This window comes from Anomalospiza imberbis, chromosome 2 (genome assembly GCF_031753505.1).
Source record: "Anomalospiza imberbis isolate Cuckoo-Finch-1a 21T00152 chromosome 2, ASM3175350v1, whole genome shotgun sequence".
Lineage (NCBI taxonomy): Eukaryota > Metazoa > Chordata > Aves > Passeriformes > Viduidae > Anomalospiza > Anomalospiza imberbis.
In genome coordinates, this window is record NC_089682.1 from 87,236,896 (window position 1) to 87,252,916 (window position 16,021).

General features: G+C 38.2%; 1 protein-coding gene across 5 annotated transcripts in view; it reads right to left on the bottom strand.

Moving 5' to 3' along the window:
- DGKH (diacylglycerol kinase eta) overlaps nt 1-16,021 on the bottom strand; it is a 165,050-nt gene that overhangs the window by 68,294 nt on the left and 80,735 nt on the right. For 4 of the 5 annotated variants that reach the window (XM_068182242.1, XM_068182244.1, XM_068182243.1 and 1 more), the window contains exons 3-4: nt 15,833-15,943; nt 13,527-13,607 (exon numbers count right to left, since the gene is read on the bottom strand). In XM_068182242.1, the coding sequence (XP_068038343.1) occupies nt 13,527-13,607; nt 15,833-15,943 (192 nt within the window). Of the gene's footprint in view, nt 1-13,526; nt 13,608-14,657; nt 14,806-15,832; nt 15,944-16,021 lie in introns of those variants that run through there. The other variant, XM_068182245.1, reaches the window with a different exon arrangement.

Here is a 16,021-nt window from a genome sequence, read left to right on the forward strand (position 1 = left end):
CACATCACCAAACACTGCTAACCAATGCATATAAACATACGAGAAATTAATATATTCCAGCTTCTTATTAAAATCAGAGTGCAAAAAACTTAGTAAGTTCACAGCATTGGAGCAGTTTAACAGCTCAATAGGATACTGTCAATCACATGAATATAGGAGCAATTATTATTGCTACAAAAATAGAGAGGGAAGCTGGAAGACGTACATATTTGTAAATACAGTTAAACGACCTATTCTCTTTGATTTACATATTTGCAACAACAAACTTCTAGGAGGTACATGGTAGCATGAAAAAAGACAAAATGCATTATATGCAAGAAGTATCAACAATGCTTGAAAGTTTTCAAATAAAACGGGAACTAAGAAGCCCGTTTAGCTTCTCATCTATTTCAGTCTACAAAATCATGGAGAAAATATACTCTAATTATTTTTTAGATATTTCATGTAACATAAGAACTCAGGGAGCCAAGGAAACTTAGCAAACAAGTGTTTTTCCCTAAATGCAAAGCATCCTTTAGACTTGAAAAGTATTCCGAAAGGATGCTGAGGAGATGAAAAGTAATAATGTCCAAAAACGCATTTGAAAAATTAATCACAAATAAATGCATCATATACTATAAAACACAATATTTTAAATCTTCCACTTATCAGGTCTTCAAAAATCCAATAATGAGTCAATGTTGGGAAGTGACTCAAGGGTAAGAATCACTGTATATGCTCTGCTGTTTCTACTTCATTCTTTAGTATCTGCTACTATTATTATTACACTTTGAGTCAACATGGTTTTGTGAGCTTTACACTAACTCAGTATAGCTTTTCTTGCTTATCCTAAATGGAGATTGACTTCCTAAACTTTCTTATTTGCATTAATACAGATGGCATGCTTTTGTCTGAAAGCTTACACAATGCTATGGGTAACTAAGTGGGATGTTTGAAGTTCATTCACTAAAGACAACTGAACAGACATAGTCAAAATTACATCGATGTAACTGAGCTCAAAACAATTTTCCTGCCATGCAAATTTAAATTTAACTAGTAATTTTATCTCATTGCATGTATTCATATTCAGAGTCCTGCATATTCTCTTCTACTGACCCAAGTCGGCACCTTTTCTTCAATTACATATTACCTTTTTGATCTTCGCTGCTCCATATTACTATTTGTATATTGCTCCAAATATGCTGAACTCTCCATGGAAAGAAAAAAAGAAAGAAAGAAAGAGAGAAAGAAAGACAGAAAGAAAGAGAAAGAGAGAAAGAGAGAGAAAGAGAGAGAGAAAAAGAAAAGCTCTGTAACACAATGCAAAGGAAGTGTTACAGTAACCAGTGGAAGACCACTGAGGTAACATAAGAATAAGAAAACTCTTAAGTCTTGAAGGAACTCAGATGCCAACAGTTCACATGCTGACAAAGCAGGAGACAAATCACAAAAGATGAAGACAGTCAAAAAGTCTTAAAAATATATAAGATTACCCTCCTTTGAAAATTTTCACCATTGTCAAGTAGCCAAGATGTCACTGCTGATTTTGGAAAAGACAATTACCAAGAGCAGATACTGCAGTATATTTGAAAGTAATAAAATAGAGGTAGTTGGAATAAAAACCACTTTTAATGCAGTAGGCATTGGGAAAGAGTAAGCATATAGAGTCTTAAAAGTTGAAGGCAACCAACACAAACACTAAAACATCCCAGGAAATAAACAATGTCTTAATAGGAAGTAAAACTATCCATTACTGCAATAATGTTCCTGTTCTGTTCAGAAAAGTAGGGGGATTTTTTGAATGGGGAATGAGGGAGAGAACAAGAGATCACTGTTCACTCTGCTACTACATAAGTCTTGCCTTAAATTGGGATTTTCACATAAGCACTACAATAATTTGGCTTCTAAAAGTATGCATATACTCATATATATATTTGTACATACACATCTTGAAATTACTTGGATGACATTTCTACAGTCAAGTTTGGGACCACTACTGCAACTTTTCTTTCAGACAACACTTATTAGGAACAAGCTTAACATCTTGAAAGGAAATAAAATTGTCATGAAATTCAGAGTAAATTTGAAAGTCCTTTCTTCTTTCAGTGCGCATAACCTAACCAGTAACAATCTATATGCCTTCAGCCCAGTGGGTTTAGACTTACAATCTATAAAATAAAATCACAGAGAGTTTGATTAAAGCCTATTGCCTAATTTTTATTCTATTTTTTTACTATCAGCAGTATATAAGAAAATACAGTCCCCAAAGCTTGATGGCTCCAGTTCTGGCTTCTTTTACTAATTCAAAATGAAGACACAGTGTTTACTAATCAAGAGAACAGTGCTCTATACCTAAGTAGCTACAAAGCAGCTATTGTAAAGCATTCTGCTTCCTGCAACATGATATTTGCATTAAGGCACCTTCTGCCATCTGAGCTATTATCAGGCATTACACTAATAGCGCTTTGTATGGCTGATCTTGAATTAAATCACTGATGTAGAAATATCACGCAGAATCTGAAAGGGGTGAGGAGATGGTCTTCCCATCCTCTGGACAGATACTTTTAAAATAGCTTTCTGGAAATAATGAAGAGAGGAAGATACAGAGAGAGCACCCCAACTCTCTTCTTAGGGACCATATATTGAATGCCTGGGGCAGGAGTGTAACATTAAATGTTTCCTAACTTCTCTGTGCTTACAGATATTGGCAAGTCAGTATGGGCAAATACTAGGATAACATGCTCTGCCTCCCTTGCTTTTTGTCTGCCTCTGCATTCCCCTTTTCTTGTACAGGTGGGTCTGTGTGAGTGTGGCAGGTGAAGGCACCTCCACCAATGGTGGAAGTAGTCTGCTGGGGTCATTGATGCTCCCACAGCTTCCAGAACTTGTCTGCAAAAATCACAGTGCTAACAGCTGGACATCTTTCTAGTGTATTCATAATTTCTTGGTTTCTGGATACTAAATAACTTATAACAGTACTGTCACTGTAAAAGGTGCAAATTAGTTGGTGCTTTAAGGTGAATCGTCCCTGTTATTTTTCATGATGAGTCAAGCCAGGCAAAAGTATAAATTACAAAAACAGAGAAGGAGTTAAAAGCAAGGTGGGTAATAAATGGTTATTACATTTGCCTGAGTACAATACAGAATTTATAATCAGAACAATTAGCTCTGTCTTCTCCATTAAAATGTTGCTTCCTTTTTTTCCTGGCCTTCTCCTATTTCAATGTTCCCAAGCTCACAAATATTGATGTAATGTGTGGTTTTGGCTCCCACAGTAAAACCTCTTAGGAGGAAAAAGAAAAGGGTTAGTCCCACACAGCATCTCCTGCACCAATACAACACCAGAACAAGTGAGCTTAGCTAAAAGACAGGACAAAAATGGTTACATCATGGAAAAAGGTAAAGGGACTTCATTCTGCAGTAGAACCCAGCATTCAGGTGGCTTATCTTACACCACATTGAGCAAAAATGAAGGAGGATCACCCAGTATACAATCAGGCACATGGACAAGAAAGCAGTTGGGAATAGTCAGTATGGATTCATTCACCAAGGGGAAGTAATGTTTTTTCAACATGTGATGAAACAACTGGCCTGGTAGATGAGGACACAAAGGTGGATATTGTTCACCTTGTCTTCAGTAAGGCTTTCAGGATTATCCCTTAAGATCCTCCTAGAGAAGCTGCTGAAGTATAGGCTGGATGAGCAGACTGTGAGGTGTGTTGAAAACTGGTTGCATGGCCAGGCCCAAAGGATGGTGATCAGCAGCACAGAGCATGGCTGGAGGCCAGTAATTAGCAGTGTACCTCATGGGACAATACTGGGTCCAGGCCTGTTTAACATCTTCATTAATAATCTGGATGATGTGGTAGACTGTATCCTCTGCAGGTTTACTGATGACAGAAAACTGGGAAGGAGTGTCTGATACACCCAAGGGTCACACTGCCATCCAGGGGGACTTCAACAGGCTAGAGAAATGAGCTGGCAGTAACTCATTAGGTTCAACAAGAAGTTCCAAGTCCTGTACCTGGGAAGGAACAACCCCAGGCATCAATGTACCCTGGGGGCCACCCAGCTGGAAAGCAGCTTGGCAGAAAAGGACCTGGGGTACTGTTGCACAACAAATGGAGCATAAACCAGCTACGTGCCCTTGCAGGAAAATCAGCCAGTGGTATCCTAAGCTGCTAGTCCAGGGAGTGAACCTGCCCCTCTACTCAGCCCTGGTGAGGCCTCACCTGGACCACTGTGTCCACTTCTAGGCTGCTCAGTACAAGAGAGACATGGACATACTACAGACATTCCAGTGAAGGGACTGGAGTACGGGATATGTGAGGAGAGCCCAAGGGACCTACAGCTGTTTATCCTGGAGAAGGTTCAGGGACATCTTATATATGTAAATCCCTGAAAGGAAGATGCAAAGAGGACAGAGCTAGGCTCTTTCCAGTGGTGCCCAGTGAAAAGCCAGGAGGTAATGGGCACAAACTGAGCCACGAGAGGCTCTCTGTGAATATCAGGAAACAATGTTTGGAGATACCAAAAAAGCCACCTAGACACAGCCTGGACTAGGTGGCCCTGCTTCAGCAAAGGAGGTGGACCAGATGACCTTCAGAGGCCACTTCCGACCCCCAAATCACCCCATGAGTCTGTGAAAACAGAATCCAGGTAAATCAAGTCATCCAGTTACGTGTCCAGCCCTGAACTGCAAAAGTACCCAGCAAAGATCTCTTCGTCCCAGTTCCTCAAATCAACCTCATCTATTCAATTTCAACCAACTGCTAACAAAAAAACATTTTTCCTGCAGAAGTATAACTTTATAAAGAGACAGTTACAAGAAGCAGGGTAGGAAAGTTCCATGGATTTGGACTGAAGAATTAGAAATGTATTTTAAATCAGCATTTAAATACAGCAAAACCAATAAACCATTCTTGCAAATGTAAACTGGAAACTGCTATATATAGTTCAAGGCCTGCATGTTTCTTTAAAGTCCTTTCATTAAGATTTGTTCAGTATGTTAATTTCACACTGCTGTGCCCTTAGCTCTGATTTCACCAGCTCACTACACATCTATCAGAGGGGATAGGTGCTCTGCATTAGGGAAAATATGTAGTTATATATTTAATGGCACTAGGCGCAAATTTATACAAAACAAACCAGTAAAGGACTATTTTTTTCTGTCTGTAATAACAGATTCCTGTTTAGACATCGTTGAGTTGCCTGAAGCCAGGGATCCTTGTTCACTAGAAACAGGAAATTTTTTTGAAGTTTACACCAGTGACTTTATTTATAAAATTATTTGGTAAACAGGAACTGCAGTGAGGGATACTTTCTGGGGTTTATCCAGTTATTTTAACCACTTTTAAAGCATGAATAGAAAGACACGTCAGACAATAGGTTATGTGTAAAAGTGCAGGAAGAATGAAATCTGGCTTATTCTTCACACATCCCAAATGCTTCACCTGTGAAAAAGGGAAATTTTCTGCAAGCTATTTTTGAAAAATTTCTGCCAAGCATGAAATGTGTGGAAAACAAGATCCAGGCAAATGCAACTAAAATCAAAATGTACAATATAGACAAGAATGGTCACGTTTTAAGTATCTCCTTTTTTCTCTCTGAAAAGTGTTCAGCTTCCTTGTAACAGATCAATCTCAAGCAACTTATCTATGGATTTTTAGCATCACAGCTGAAATGCTTTATTGCTTTTTCATAATGAAACTTAAAGCTTCAACATCTCCAGACACTCTAGGGAAAGGGACAGTGCATCAAGTCAGAGATAAGGAGCTTAAAACTTGGAAGACCCACCCAAAGAGCTCTCAGCTTCATTACATTTTTTTGTCACTGTCAGAGGATGGGAGGGAGGAGGGGAGGGGAAATGAGCAAGTGCTAAATGGAAGAAAAAACCCTAAATGAATCACAAGTGCACACTAATTGCCTTTGTCTCATTTTTCTTTTCCTAAGCATATTAATTTGCTATTTCAGTTTTCATCTTACTTCTAAACTGCCTGAATATAGAAAAAAAATCCCAACCCTGAGTAGAAAATTGAACAAAATGGAATCCAAAGCACTTCCCCTCTCTTTCTGTGGTTTGGGTGTTGCTCAGGCTGGGAGCATCAAAAAGCCTTTATTACTTAGAGGCTAATCACCATCTCATCTGTATGAAAGAGCAGATAGTTCACAACCAGGGAAAAGCTAAAATCCATTCCAAGAGTCAGCTACTGGCGCAAAGCTGAGTCATGCTGGTGAAGCCAGCAGAGGAACTTGAGTCATTTCCAGCCATATTCTACCTCCTGGAGACAAGAAGAGGCCCCAGCACCTTTGCAGATGTCACTGCAGGACCTGACAGCACTGCTCTACACTGCCGACAGGGCATGCAGAACATCTGGATATGCCATTACCCCACCTTTAAACAGTGCCATGCACTCCCCCTTCTGATAATCCCAAGGGCACAATTTAAAATACAATGCCTCTGAGACTGGGATTCAGCTCACCAGAGGACAGTACTTAACGTAGACTTTTGCAAATGTGTCTGAATTCCCAGCATCATCAGTATATACTGTTAACATCAACACACAATTGGAATGCACAGGAAATTTCAAAACATACCCAAATCCAGGAGATTATTGCAGATCTAAAGGATAAAAAACAGAAACATGTTTCCAAACACAAACCCATTCCTTGCATGTCCCTGTGGTTTATTAAAGGGAGAAGTCAAGCAAGAGTGTCTCCCTTCAAGGGAACATCAACACAGACTATATATAGGCATTTACTCAAAATAGACTTTTACAAAGAAAAGAAATTACAGATATCTGTGCTCCAGAGTATTCTTACAGAGCAAACCAGAAAGATTAATCAATCTAAGCTACAAACAAGGCAATGTTTGCTTAGCAATAGCTGAAATCAAGGGAGTCCACCTCAAGTTTGGAACTTCAAGGGTAGTTGCTGACCCCAGGATCTTAGGAGCCTGCCAAAACAGGAGTAGCAAGATGACTTCACCAACCTAAAGAAGTAAGAAAGACTGAAAGAAAAGCAGCAGAAAGACCAGAGAAGAGAAAGACCTGTGTAACCTTCAGGTGAGCAGCCCTTTGAAAAAAAAAACAAACCAGACTGAGATAGATTAGCATCTGAAAGAGGCTTGAGGCTACCAGTAAAGAAACCATCTCCTGATGTCCACTGAGATGGAACTGCAGTAAATTGGTTTTCATAAACACACAGGACAGCAGCAGAGGAATACCTCCATTAGAATCCATAAGCTTTCTGCACTTAAATAAAGCTCAAGAGCCTGAACTCTGGGCAAATCAAGAGTCAGTAACAAAATCGAACTGATCTTAGCTTATTTAAGTTGAAAAAAAGGAAAAAAAAGTTTAAGGATAATTATTCCCAGCTTTAGGAATATCTCTCTTTGTCTCTTAATATTTGAAATTACAGAAGGAGTGCCCAAACCCAAAGATGAAAGGTTTTAAACTTGGGAAAACACTTGTCTTCTTTCTTCCTGATGTGGCTTGGGGGAAGTTAAGCAATTCTCACATTCCCTGAAGGTTTTGTAGTCCCTAAGGAAAAATCTCAACAACAACTCTTGAAAATATCTCAGTGGCAAGAAAGAAGCAAAATATGTCTAAGTCCAGAGAAATTAACACCATCTCTGAAATGTACTACAAAACTCTGGCAACACTGCCAGAGTGTTGCCAAACACTCTGTCTCCCAAGCCCAGAGTGAATATTAAAAGTTAGTTCTCTAAAATCAATTAGAAGCAGCTAATCTCCATGATGAAAACAGAGCTGACTGATGTCAGAAGCAACAGGACTAAAATAAAGTGCTAAAAGCAATCAGCCCTTCGGGACTGGTTGCAGTATTCAACTTGAAATCTTGACAAATCACAAGAATTGGGCTTCCATTACAACTGGGCCACCTCCCATTGAAAACAGCAGCTGTACAAGAGGATTCAAAGATGAAAAAAAATTACTTTATCCTTTAAGCTGGTTCCACATAAGTCATATGCCAATAAACTTTACATCCCCAACCAAGACATAGGATATGCTACATTCAGAAATATGGATAGAAAATAAGGTAATCAGAGGTCTGTAAGAAAACAACAGAAACTAGAAGAAGACAATATAAATTTTAACCACACTTGAAGCACAGTTGCTCCAGTAGAATATTTGGTTTCACTAACCTATAGAAAAACCCTGATCTCCTAAAAATAAAATATCCAAGGATAATCAGCATATACACATATTTTGTTTTTTCAAAATCTATCCAAATTTACAAAATACTGAGAAAACCATAGACAGCTGCATAAAGATTTTGTTGTTGTTGTTGTTTAAAACATATTAAGCTGAATTCCCTACTTTTCAGTCCAAGTGAACGCATATGTCTGACCAAAAAAATGTGGAAATCAGAAAAAAAAAATCTGGTAACGAAGTTACATTCAGGGACTAAGCTTAATTAAATGCCATTCATGATTTGTTTGGGTCTTTTTTAATATAATAGGAAAAAAACACATTTTAAAAACTTACTCATAAAGGGACTAATTAATTAAAGGGATTAATTTGAACAAAATTAAGTACTTCTGTTCAGAAAAGTTAAAACCTTAGGCTGATCCATAATCATGTTTAATTCAGTAATTTAACTGAAAAGACCAATAATTTTATTTACCATCAGGCAACGAGTTGAAAAACTAAGGGTTGTAAAAAAGTAAGAAGGAATAAGAAGAATTTTTAATATGAAAAAGACTAACAGATAATAAGCAGCTTATTATTCTCCAACAAAATTTTGTGGTATGATTCTTAAACTGGAAGAGAAGTGTAAAGTAGCAATACAGGAATATTTGCAGACAGCACAAAATTTTGATTACTTAGTTCCCCCTCTTGATCTCCAAGGCACTTCAAAGTGAGCCAAGCAATGTATTAAGTAGAGAGTAGAGTGACTTGAAAAAATTCAGCATTAGTAAAAACAAAGAAATACACACCACAGAAGCACAGATTAAATATTTATAAATTACAGACAGCTCCAAATTAACAGAAGAAGGATCTTAGTATCAAAAAAGAGGACACAAAAAATGCACACTATGCCACTGCAGAAAACAGAAAAAACTTAGGATCCATAAGGAATGTAAATGAACATTAATTTATAAAATAATCCCAGATGTCTATGATTTGGGCTTCCCTGAGTGTCAAGCATGTAACTTCACTTACAAGATGATACTGCAGAATAACAATCAGGAGAACAGCAAGAATAGATAAAAGTATAGAAGTATGTTGACAAATATTATTTACCTTGGAAAACAGTTAAATCAAATGAAGATAATAAAAATATAAAATAAAAAACTGAGATAGCTGATAAGTTTCTACTGCCTTTGCATCATAATACTAGGTGAGAAAACTTTATTAAAGCCCAGCACTTTAAAAGTTCTCCAAGGAAGTATTTTTTTCACAGAATAAATAATCAGGACTCTGTGGTCTATATGGTCTAAAGCATTGCTAAAACCAATAAATCAGCAAAAATGTACTGTGTTAGACATTTCTGCAAGTATATCCAGAATCCTTGCAATCAGTGTTATTATCTGGAACATAAGGTCTCCTTTCCAGCAGTCTCTAATTACTAAAAATCACAGTAGGCTTTCCAGGATAGCAGATCTGCCTACTGCAGCTTCCTCCCCCTCAAGCTGACAACTTTCAGAAGATGCATATTCAACAAAAAGCACTTGATTCAGCACCTGATTCAGAAAGCTGAAAGCAAGGGCCTACATTTTAGGTGCCCTGGATGACAAAGCTGCTATTGTAGCTAAGGGATAATCAGTTAATAAACCATTGGAGTCTAAACTGAACAGAGCAATTACAGAAATCTGCTTTGAAGACCTATTGATTTTCTTTTAGATACCTAAATTTAGGGGTCTATAAACCCATCATCAAGTCCCACACAGAAGTTAGGACAAGCTGAATCCCCATCCTGAGTATTATATAGTATGTTAACTCTCATAGTCCTGGAGGGAACCTTCCAGAATGACAGAGAAATTATTCCCTCTGTTACTCTTAGATGCAATTAGATAAAGCCAGCTATACAAAGTAGTGCCTCAAAAACAGTATTTTACCATATTATTATTTTCCATTATATTTAGCATCAAAAAACCCATAAATGAATTAAGAGTTTGAAGCAAAAGTTTGGATGGATTAAAATACAGGTGCTGCCACATGAAGCCTGTGCATTGAACATGAGACTCTAGCACATATTTATAATAACCCAGAGCATTTTATACTACCATGTGGCTCAACTACTGAGGGGCAGCCTACTTATCATCTACAGATTTTTTTCCTCAGCAATGTGCATCAGTTCCTCAGCATCAAAAGCAAGGCAGAGGTAGAAACTTAAGCCCAAATTTCACCTAAGATAATTTCCTTTTAAAGCACAATCCATAATCATCTTTGTTGCCTAGAGGAACTTCATTATCTGAATATGCCTGTTCAATAATCCTTTTCATATTTTAAAATCCCATTCCTTGTATCTGTTAGAACAAAAGCACACCACCACTGCTCTACAAGCCCACACTTGCACACCAGAGAACACTCTTCAGCCCCATTCAGTCTCGAGTCTCGTTTAGAGAACAATAAAGAGGGTTTTTCTAAATGCACTCGAGGTATCAACAAGCCAGCTTCCATCCCTGCAAACCAAAATGCACAAGGAATTACAGCTCTCAGCAGAATTGGTCACTGCCCCATCCCATCTGCTTCTGTGCAATAAGGGTGGAAGACTGATTCATCCCAGGAGCCTCCCCAAAGGGGTAACATGCTGAGCACTACACTCTTCTGGCTGTGCTGAGACAACATAAACCACTCCCTGAGGCAGAAGCAAAGTTCTGGGGAAAAACATGTTCTGCAGAGTGCCCAATATCACTATGAGGACTCAGCACTCACCCACGCCAATGAACTGGCCATGGGCTGAGCAAAATTCCCCTGGGCTCCTGGTGTGCCTGATGGAGAGGGTGATGCAAATCTCTCACTGACTGCTGGGACCTCTTCTCTCTCTTCCCATAGACTTGGGACACTGGTACCTAACAAGGCAGTGGGAAGAATCCAGCCCTGAGTGTCTTACATAAAGGCTCTGAAGTCAAGGGACACCTTTCCTATTAACCTCCAGGTAAGGATGCTCAGAACTACAAAACACTTATAAACTCCCAAAAGGAAAGGTTGTGCACTAGAAACTAATTGCTAGAAGTGAGATGATTGTTCACTGAAAGGTAATATCATCAGCAGTAAGGAAAAAAATGAAACAAATGAACTGATTAAAGTTTATAATCTCTGTATTTTAATTAGCAGATATTACGTACCTCAAATTTCCCTTTAACCTCAACTTGTTTGTAGAAAGATAGCAAAAGTAATTCTGGTGAACAAACAGTAGTATTTAGTTACATAAAATATTCTGCAAGCTTGTGCATTACAAATAAACTCAACCTTAAATCTGTGTGTTATGACTAATTTTAGGACTTGAGTTTTATCCAAAAAAAGAGCATGGAAAAACTTGACACACACCTCTGTCTTCAAACAGAAAAACTAGAAAGGGCAAAAGAAGGCAAAGCAGTAATTTCTACAAGCTGGGGGTGGGAAATTGAGGGGAGAGGGTGGGATTTAAGTGAAATGACAAATTAAAAAAAAATTAAAATTATTTTTAAAGGTGCGTTTTCCTGGAAAAAATGTCATTTGGTGTATATTCCATCTACGTCAGTTTGTGTTAAAAATATTATCTACTGAGACAAAGAAGCAAGAGGAGTACATTAACTAGATAAGGCTAAAGTTAAGGATTTCATTTTTGCTTTTTTGTAACAAAAAGAATGCTAATAGATCACTTAGAACATAAATAAAGACCCATAATTTTAAGAAAGGCATAATTACCTTTTTAAGATGGAAGAAAATAAAAAGGCAAAAAAAAAAAAAAAGTTTCTTTTTATTTATAAGGAGTATTGCTGGAGAGCTAGCCACCCACTCCTCCCCCAGCCCCTGAGTCCAGCCCAGTGCAGGCGAGGTCAGAGATGTCTCACTCCACAGAGCTGTGTTGCTGGGAGACTGGGTTAGGCAAACACAGAGAAAGAAGCCAAAAGATTAAGCAAGATGACAACTATTACCATATTTCACAGTCAAATCAGACAACTCTTCAATCCAGGAGAGTTTTACATCCAAATAATTTTTCAAAATGAATTTGAGGACTCCTGAGAGAAAACACTGCTTACCCTAAAGTACCCAGGACATGAAATAAACAATGTCTCTGAAGCTGTTAAAGCTGTAGCCAGAGATTTCTTTTTTCACTACTGTCTTCCCCAGAAGTCTTGATACTAGAAGGAAAACATGCTTTTGGTGAAGAATGAGATGCTGAATGGGCCTAAAGGATTACAAAGGATACCAAAACACCAAATACTGAAAAAGGAAAAAAAAAAAAAAAGGCAAAAAGCCCAAGCATCCCACTTTTCTGAAGGAGCAGAACTTCTGGGCAACAGAAATAACCTTTCCAAAAGACAGCCTAGTACCTTACACAGTCACCACCTCACCTGAGACCTTCTTCAAAGTAGTCTCTTTAATTGCATTCTTAGCCAGTAAAGCAGCTTAGACTGACAGAACACACTGGGCTGTCAAGGCCAGCACAAGCACGTCTCTGAAGTGCTCTGACTGCTTCAGCAGGCAGGTACCACAGCAAGGAGAAACTATGGACCTCTCATGAGGCTCGCGTTTGACTGCTTTGGGGAAGAAAAACCAAGACTGGTAATATGGACTAATATGGGTCACCTGGGGAATTAAAAATGTCAGGAAAATTAAAAATTAACCTTTTTAATAGTGACATGCAGTTAAGGAAAATGAAGCCATTACCATAAGTGGGACGTCTTGAGATATCCTTCAAAAGGACAACTTCACCAATGGCATTCCTCATAACTAGCTCATGTTCAAGATCTTTTTTTACAGAGGTTAAGAATCAGCAGAGGAACTGTGCCAGACATTATCACTTAGTTCTAACAGACAGTTGAACAATAAATGAGGGATCATTTGTGTAAAAAACACCTGTGAACTTACAGAAATAGGGACTTATCAATACTCTATGTTCTTACACCAGTATCAGAATCAAGGTGCAACTGTAGGGACAGCTTTTCCATGTGACTTAGAAACATATATGGGTATGATTGGCGGTAAAAAAATCAAATATATTTCAATATGGGAAGAAAACAAAAATGTTATGTTAAGAAAATTAAAACAAAACCACAATTACATTTGATTTAATTCAGCATGTCACCTCAAAAAGAAACAATGGCACAAACCCATAATAAGCACTAAGTACTGAATCTTGTATTTTTAAGGCCTTCTATCATCATCTTTTGAAAAAACTGTCATCTCACATTTCTGCTCACTGAAATAAAATGTTCTATAGCTCACGTGGTATTGTTCTCATACATTAAATCATTTCCAAAAAAAGACATTTTATTTCCAAACAGAGGAAAATAAGCAATTTAGAGGATCCTTGATTTTCTTAGTAACAGTCTATTCACAGCCTTCAAAAACAGTGTTAAAATTGTTCCATACCGTGAAGCTGTTGTTGACATTTTTTGTGCTTGATTCAGCTACACTGGCATCTGACAGGTCAACTTCATCAAATATTAGAGACTGTGAAGGGAAAAGAACATAGAAGCATTAAATTAAGTCTGAATCCACTTCCAGCTATGCTTGCAAAATGTGCTTTAATTTCATTGCATCTATTCCAACTAGAAAATAAAAATAGAAAATAAAAGTAGTGAGAAAAATAGAACACACTGATGATGTGATAAAATTTTATAACTGGCCCCTAAACACGGTCCTCCTTGCTATTCTGAGTGGTACATGAGAGCATAAAAAAGGGCTCAATAATTATATTGCTTTAAAATCTCTTTTAAAAGAAGGGGGTTTCTTACATTGATGAGGCTTTAGAGCGTCTACTGTGCAGCATAAATACAGTGTCAGAGGAAAGAGATTCTCACACGGTAAAATGTAAATGCATTATTCAGTTTTAGGATGGAACCCTTAAGTCATGTAGGAAGCCATGATATAGTATCCATATGAGAAGATGCATCGCAAAGGGCTGAACTGATCCTCTCCACTCCTTTGTCTGGTGTTTGAACAAGAGGAATTTATGTCTACTCCAAACATTCCAGCCTCTGGCAAAGGATCAGTTAGGTTCTGTTATGTTCATGATGGGTTTTGTAGCACAGAACAGTCCAGCAAAAATGCCTGTTTTTTTAGCCCTACCATGTTTGTCCTCTTCCACACCACTGGGAGGAGAATCAATACTGGGGGAGTTTCAGCATGTCTGGATTCAGCATGCCTTTGAGTATTGGCACAATTGCCTTCTCATAACACCTTCTTTTCTCATCTTTAACATAGAATTACAGAATGGTTTTAGTTGGAAGGTATCTTAAAGATCATCTACCTCCAAACCCCTTGCCATGGTCCAGGTTGCTTAAAGCCCCATCCAACCTGGCCTTGAACATTTCCAGGGATGGGGCATTCACAGCTTCTCTGAGTAGCCTGTGCCAGTGTCTCACCACCCTCACAGTAAAGAATATCTTCCTACCTAATATCTAAATATGGATATTATGGATCCTCTTTCAGTTTAAAGTCATTCCCGCTCGTCCTATGACCACGTGCCCTTGTAAAAAGCCCCTCTCCAGTCCCTTGTACCCCTTCTAAGTAATAGAAGGCTGCTACAAGGTCCCAGATCTGTCAGTCTGTCTTCATAAGAGAGGTACTGCAGCCCTCTGCTCATCTTTGGGTCTCTCCTCTGGAAATGCTACAGCAGTTCTGTGGTTCCCAAGACAACAAGGGCACAAACCTGTTGGAGTGAGACCAACTGAGACACAAAATATCCCATATTCCTCATCTTACAGGGTAGGCTCACATTTTTAAAACATCTCAGCATCATACTGTGATTTGAGGTTGCCGTTCTCAGAGCTCTTATCTGCCATTCTTATCTTTTATATAAACTGCTCATGGTCTCACCAAGTGCTGAGAGGTTTGACAACAGAGGTCCTGAAGTGCTGGGCTCCCTGGAGCAGTGGTGCTTTCCTTGATTCATTATACTCACACAACAGTGTACCGTGCAGCTGCAGTCCTACAGTCCCACAAGGAGAGATCTCTGTGCCTTTACTAAGAGTTTTGTTGAGAAAACAACACTACAGAAGATGATGGAGACCTGAAGCACCTCACCCAGCTCCCATGAAATGCTGGAAACCCACAGGGTAAAGAAGAGTAACACCCACAGCTACAAAACAGCACAATCTGAGTCAGCCAAAATGCCCTTGGTCCCAGCCTTGGGAGGGAGGAAGGAAATGCCTTTCAAAGAGAAGATAAGTATTCCCCTCTGCCCACCCCCAATTCTCCCACCAAAAAAAATTCAATAGATGGGAAACAGCTTTTTCCCTTATATATCAGTTTTGGCAGAAAATCAGCCTATCTTGATTTCATACAGCTATTTCTATGGGCATCAGAGCAGAAGTGTTTTAATAGAATGCAGCCTTAGTGATTACTTCTAAGCATTATCCAATTTTTACTTTTTTTGACTGTCTGAGAGCCACAAAAAACCCCACAGCTCCTTAAAATGACTTTATTATTTGTCTGAATAGACAAAAAGGTTAAAATAACTGAGATAAGCTTCATGTAAAAAAATCAAGAGAAATTACCAATAACCTTAAAGTTAATTTAACCCACTACATCCTATATACAGCAGTTTTTACATAAAACAACTGTGAACAAATAATTATATTATTATTATTATTATTAAATGTGTTAAACTTATAAGTGTAAACAAAACTGAAGTCACAAGTAAATGTCATTAGACATTAATAGCACAGAATTACCTTTGAATCCTTAGCATAGTAAAGGGTACGACCTCGAAGTTTGAAATAACGCTTTTTCCACCTCTGAAAAGAGCTGGTTTGCTTCAGTAGTAATCCTTCTTTTATACTTGTCTGAAAAATATTAAAATATAGATACATGTAGAAACAGCTGCACATATAAAGTTACGCTTTTTAAAATTTATGTTACAC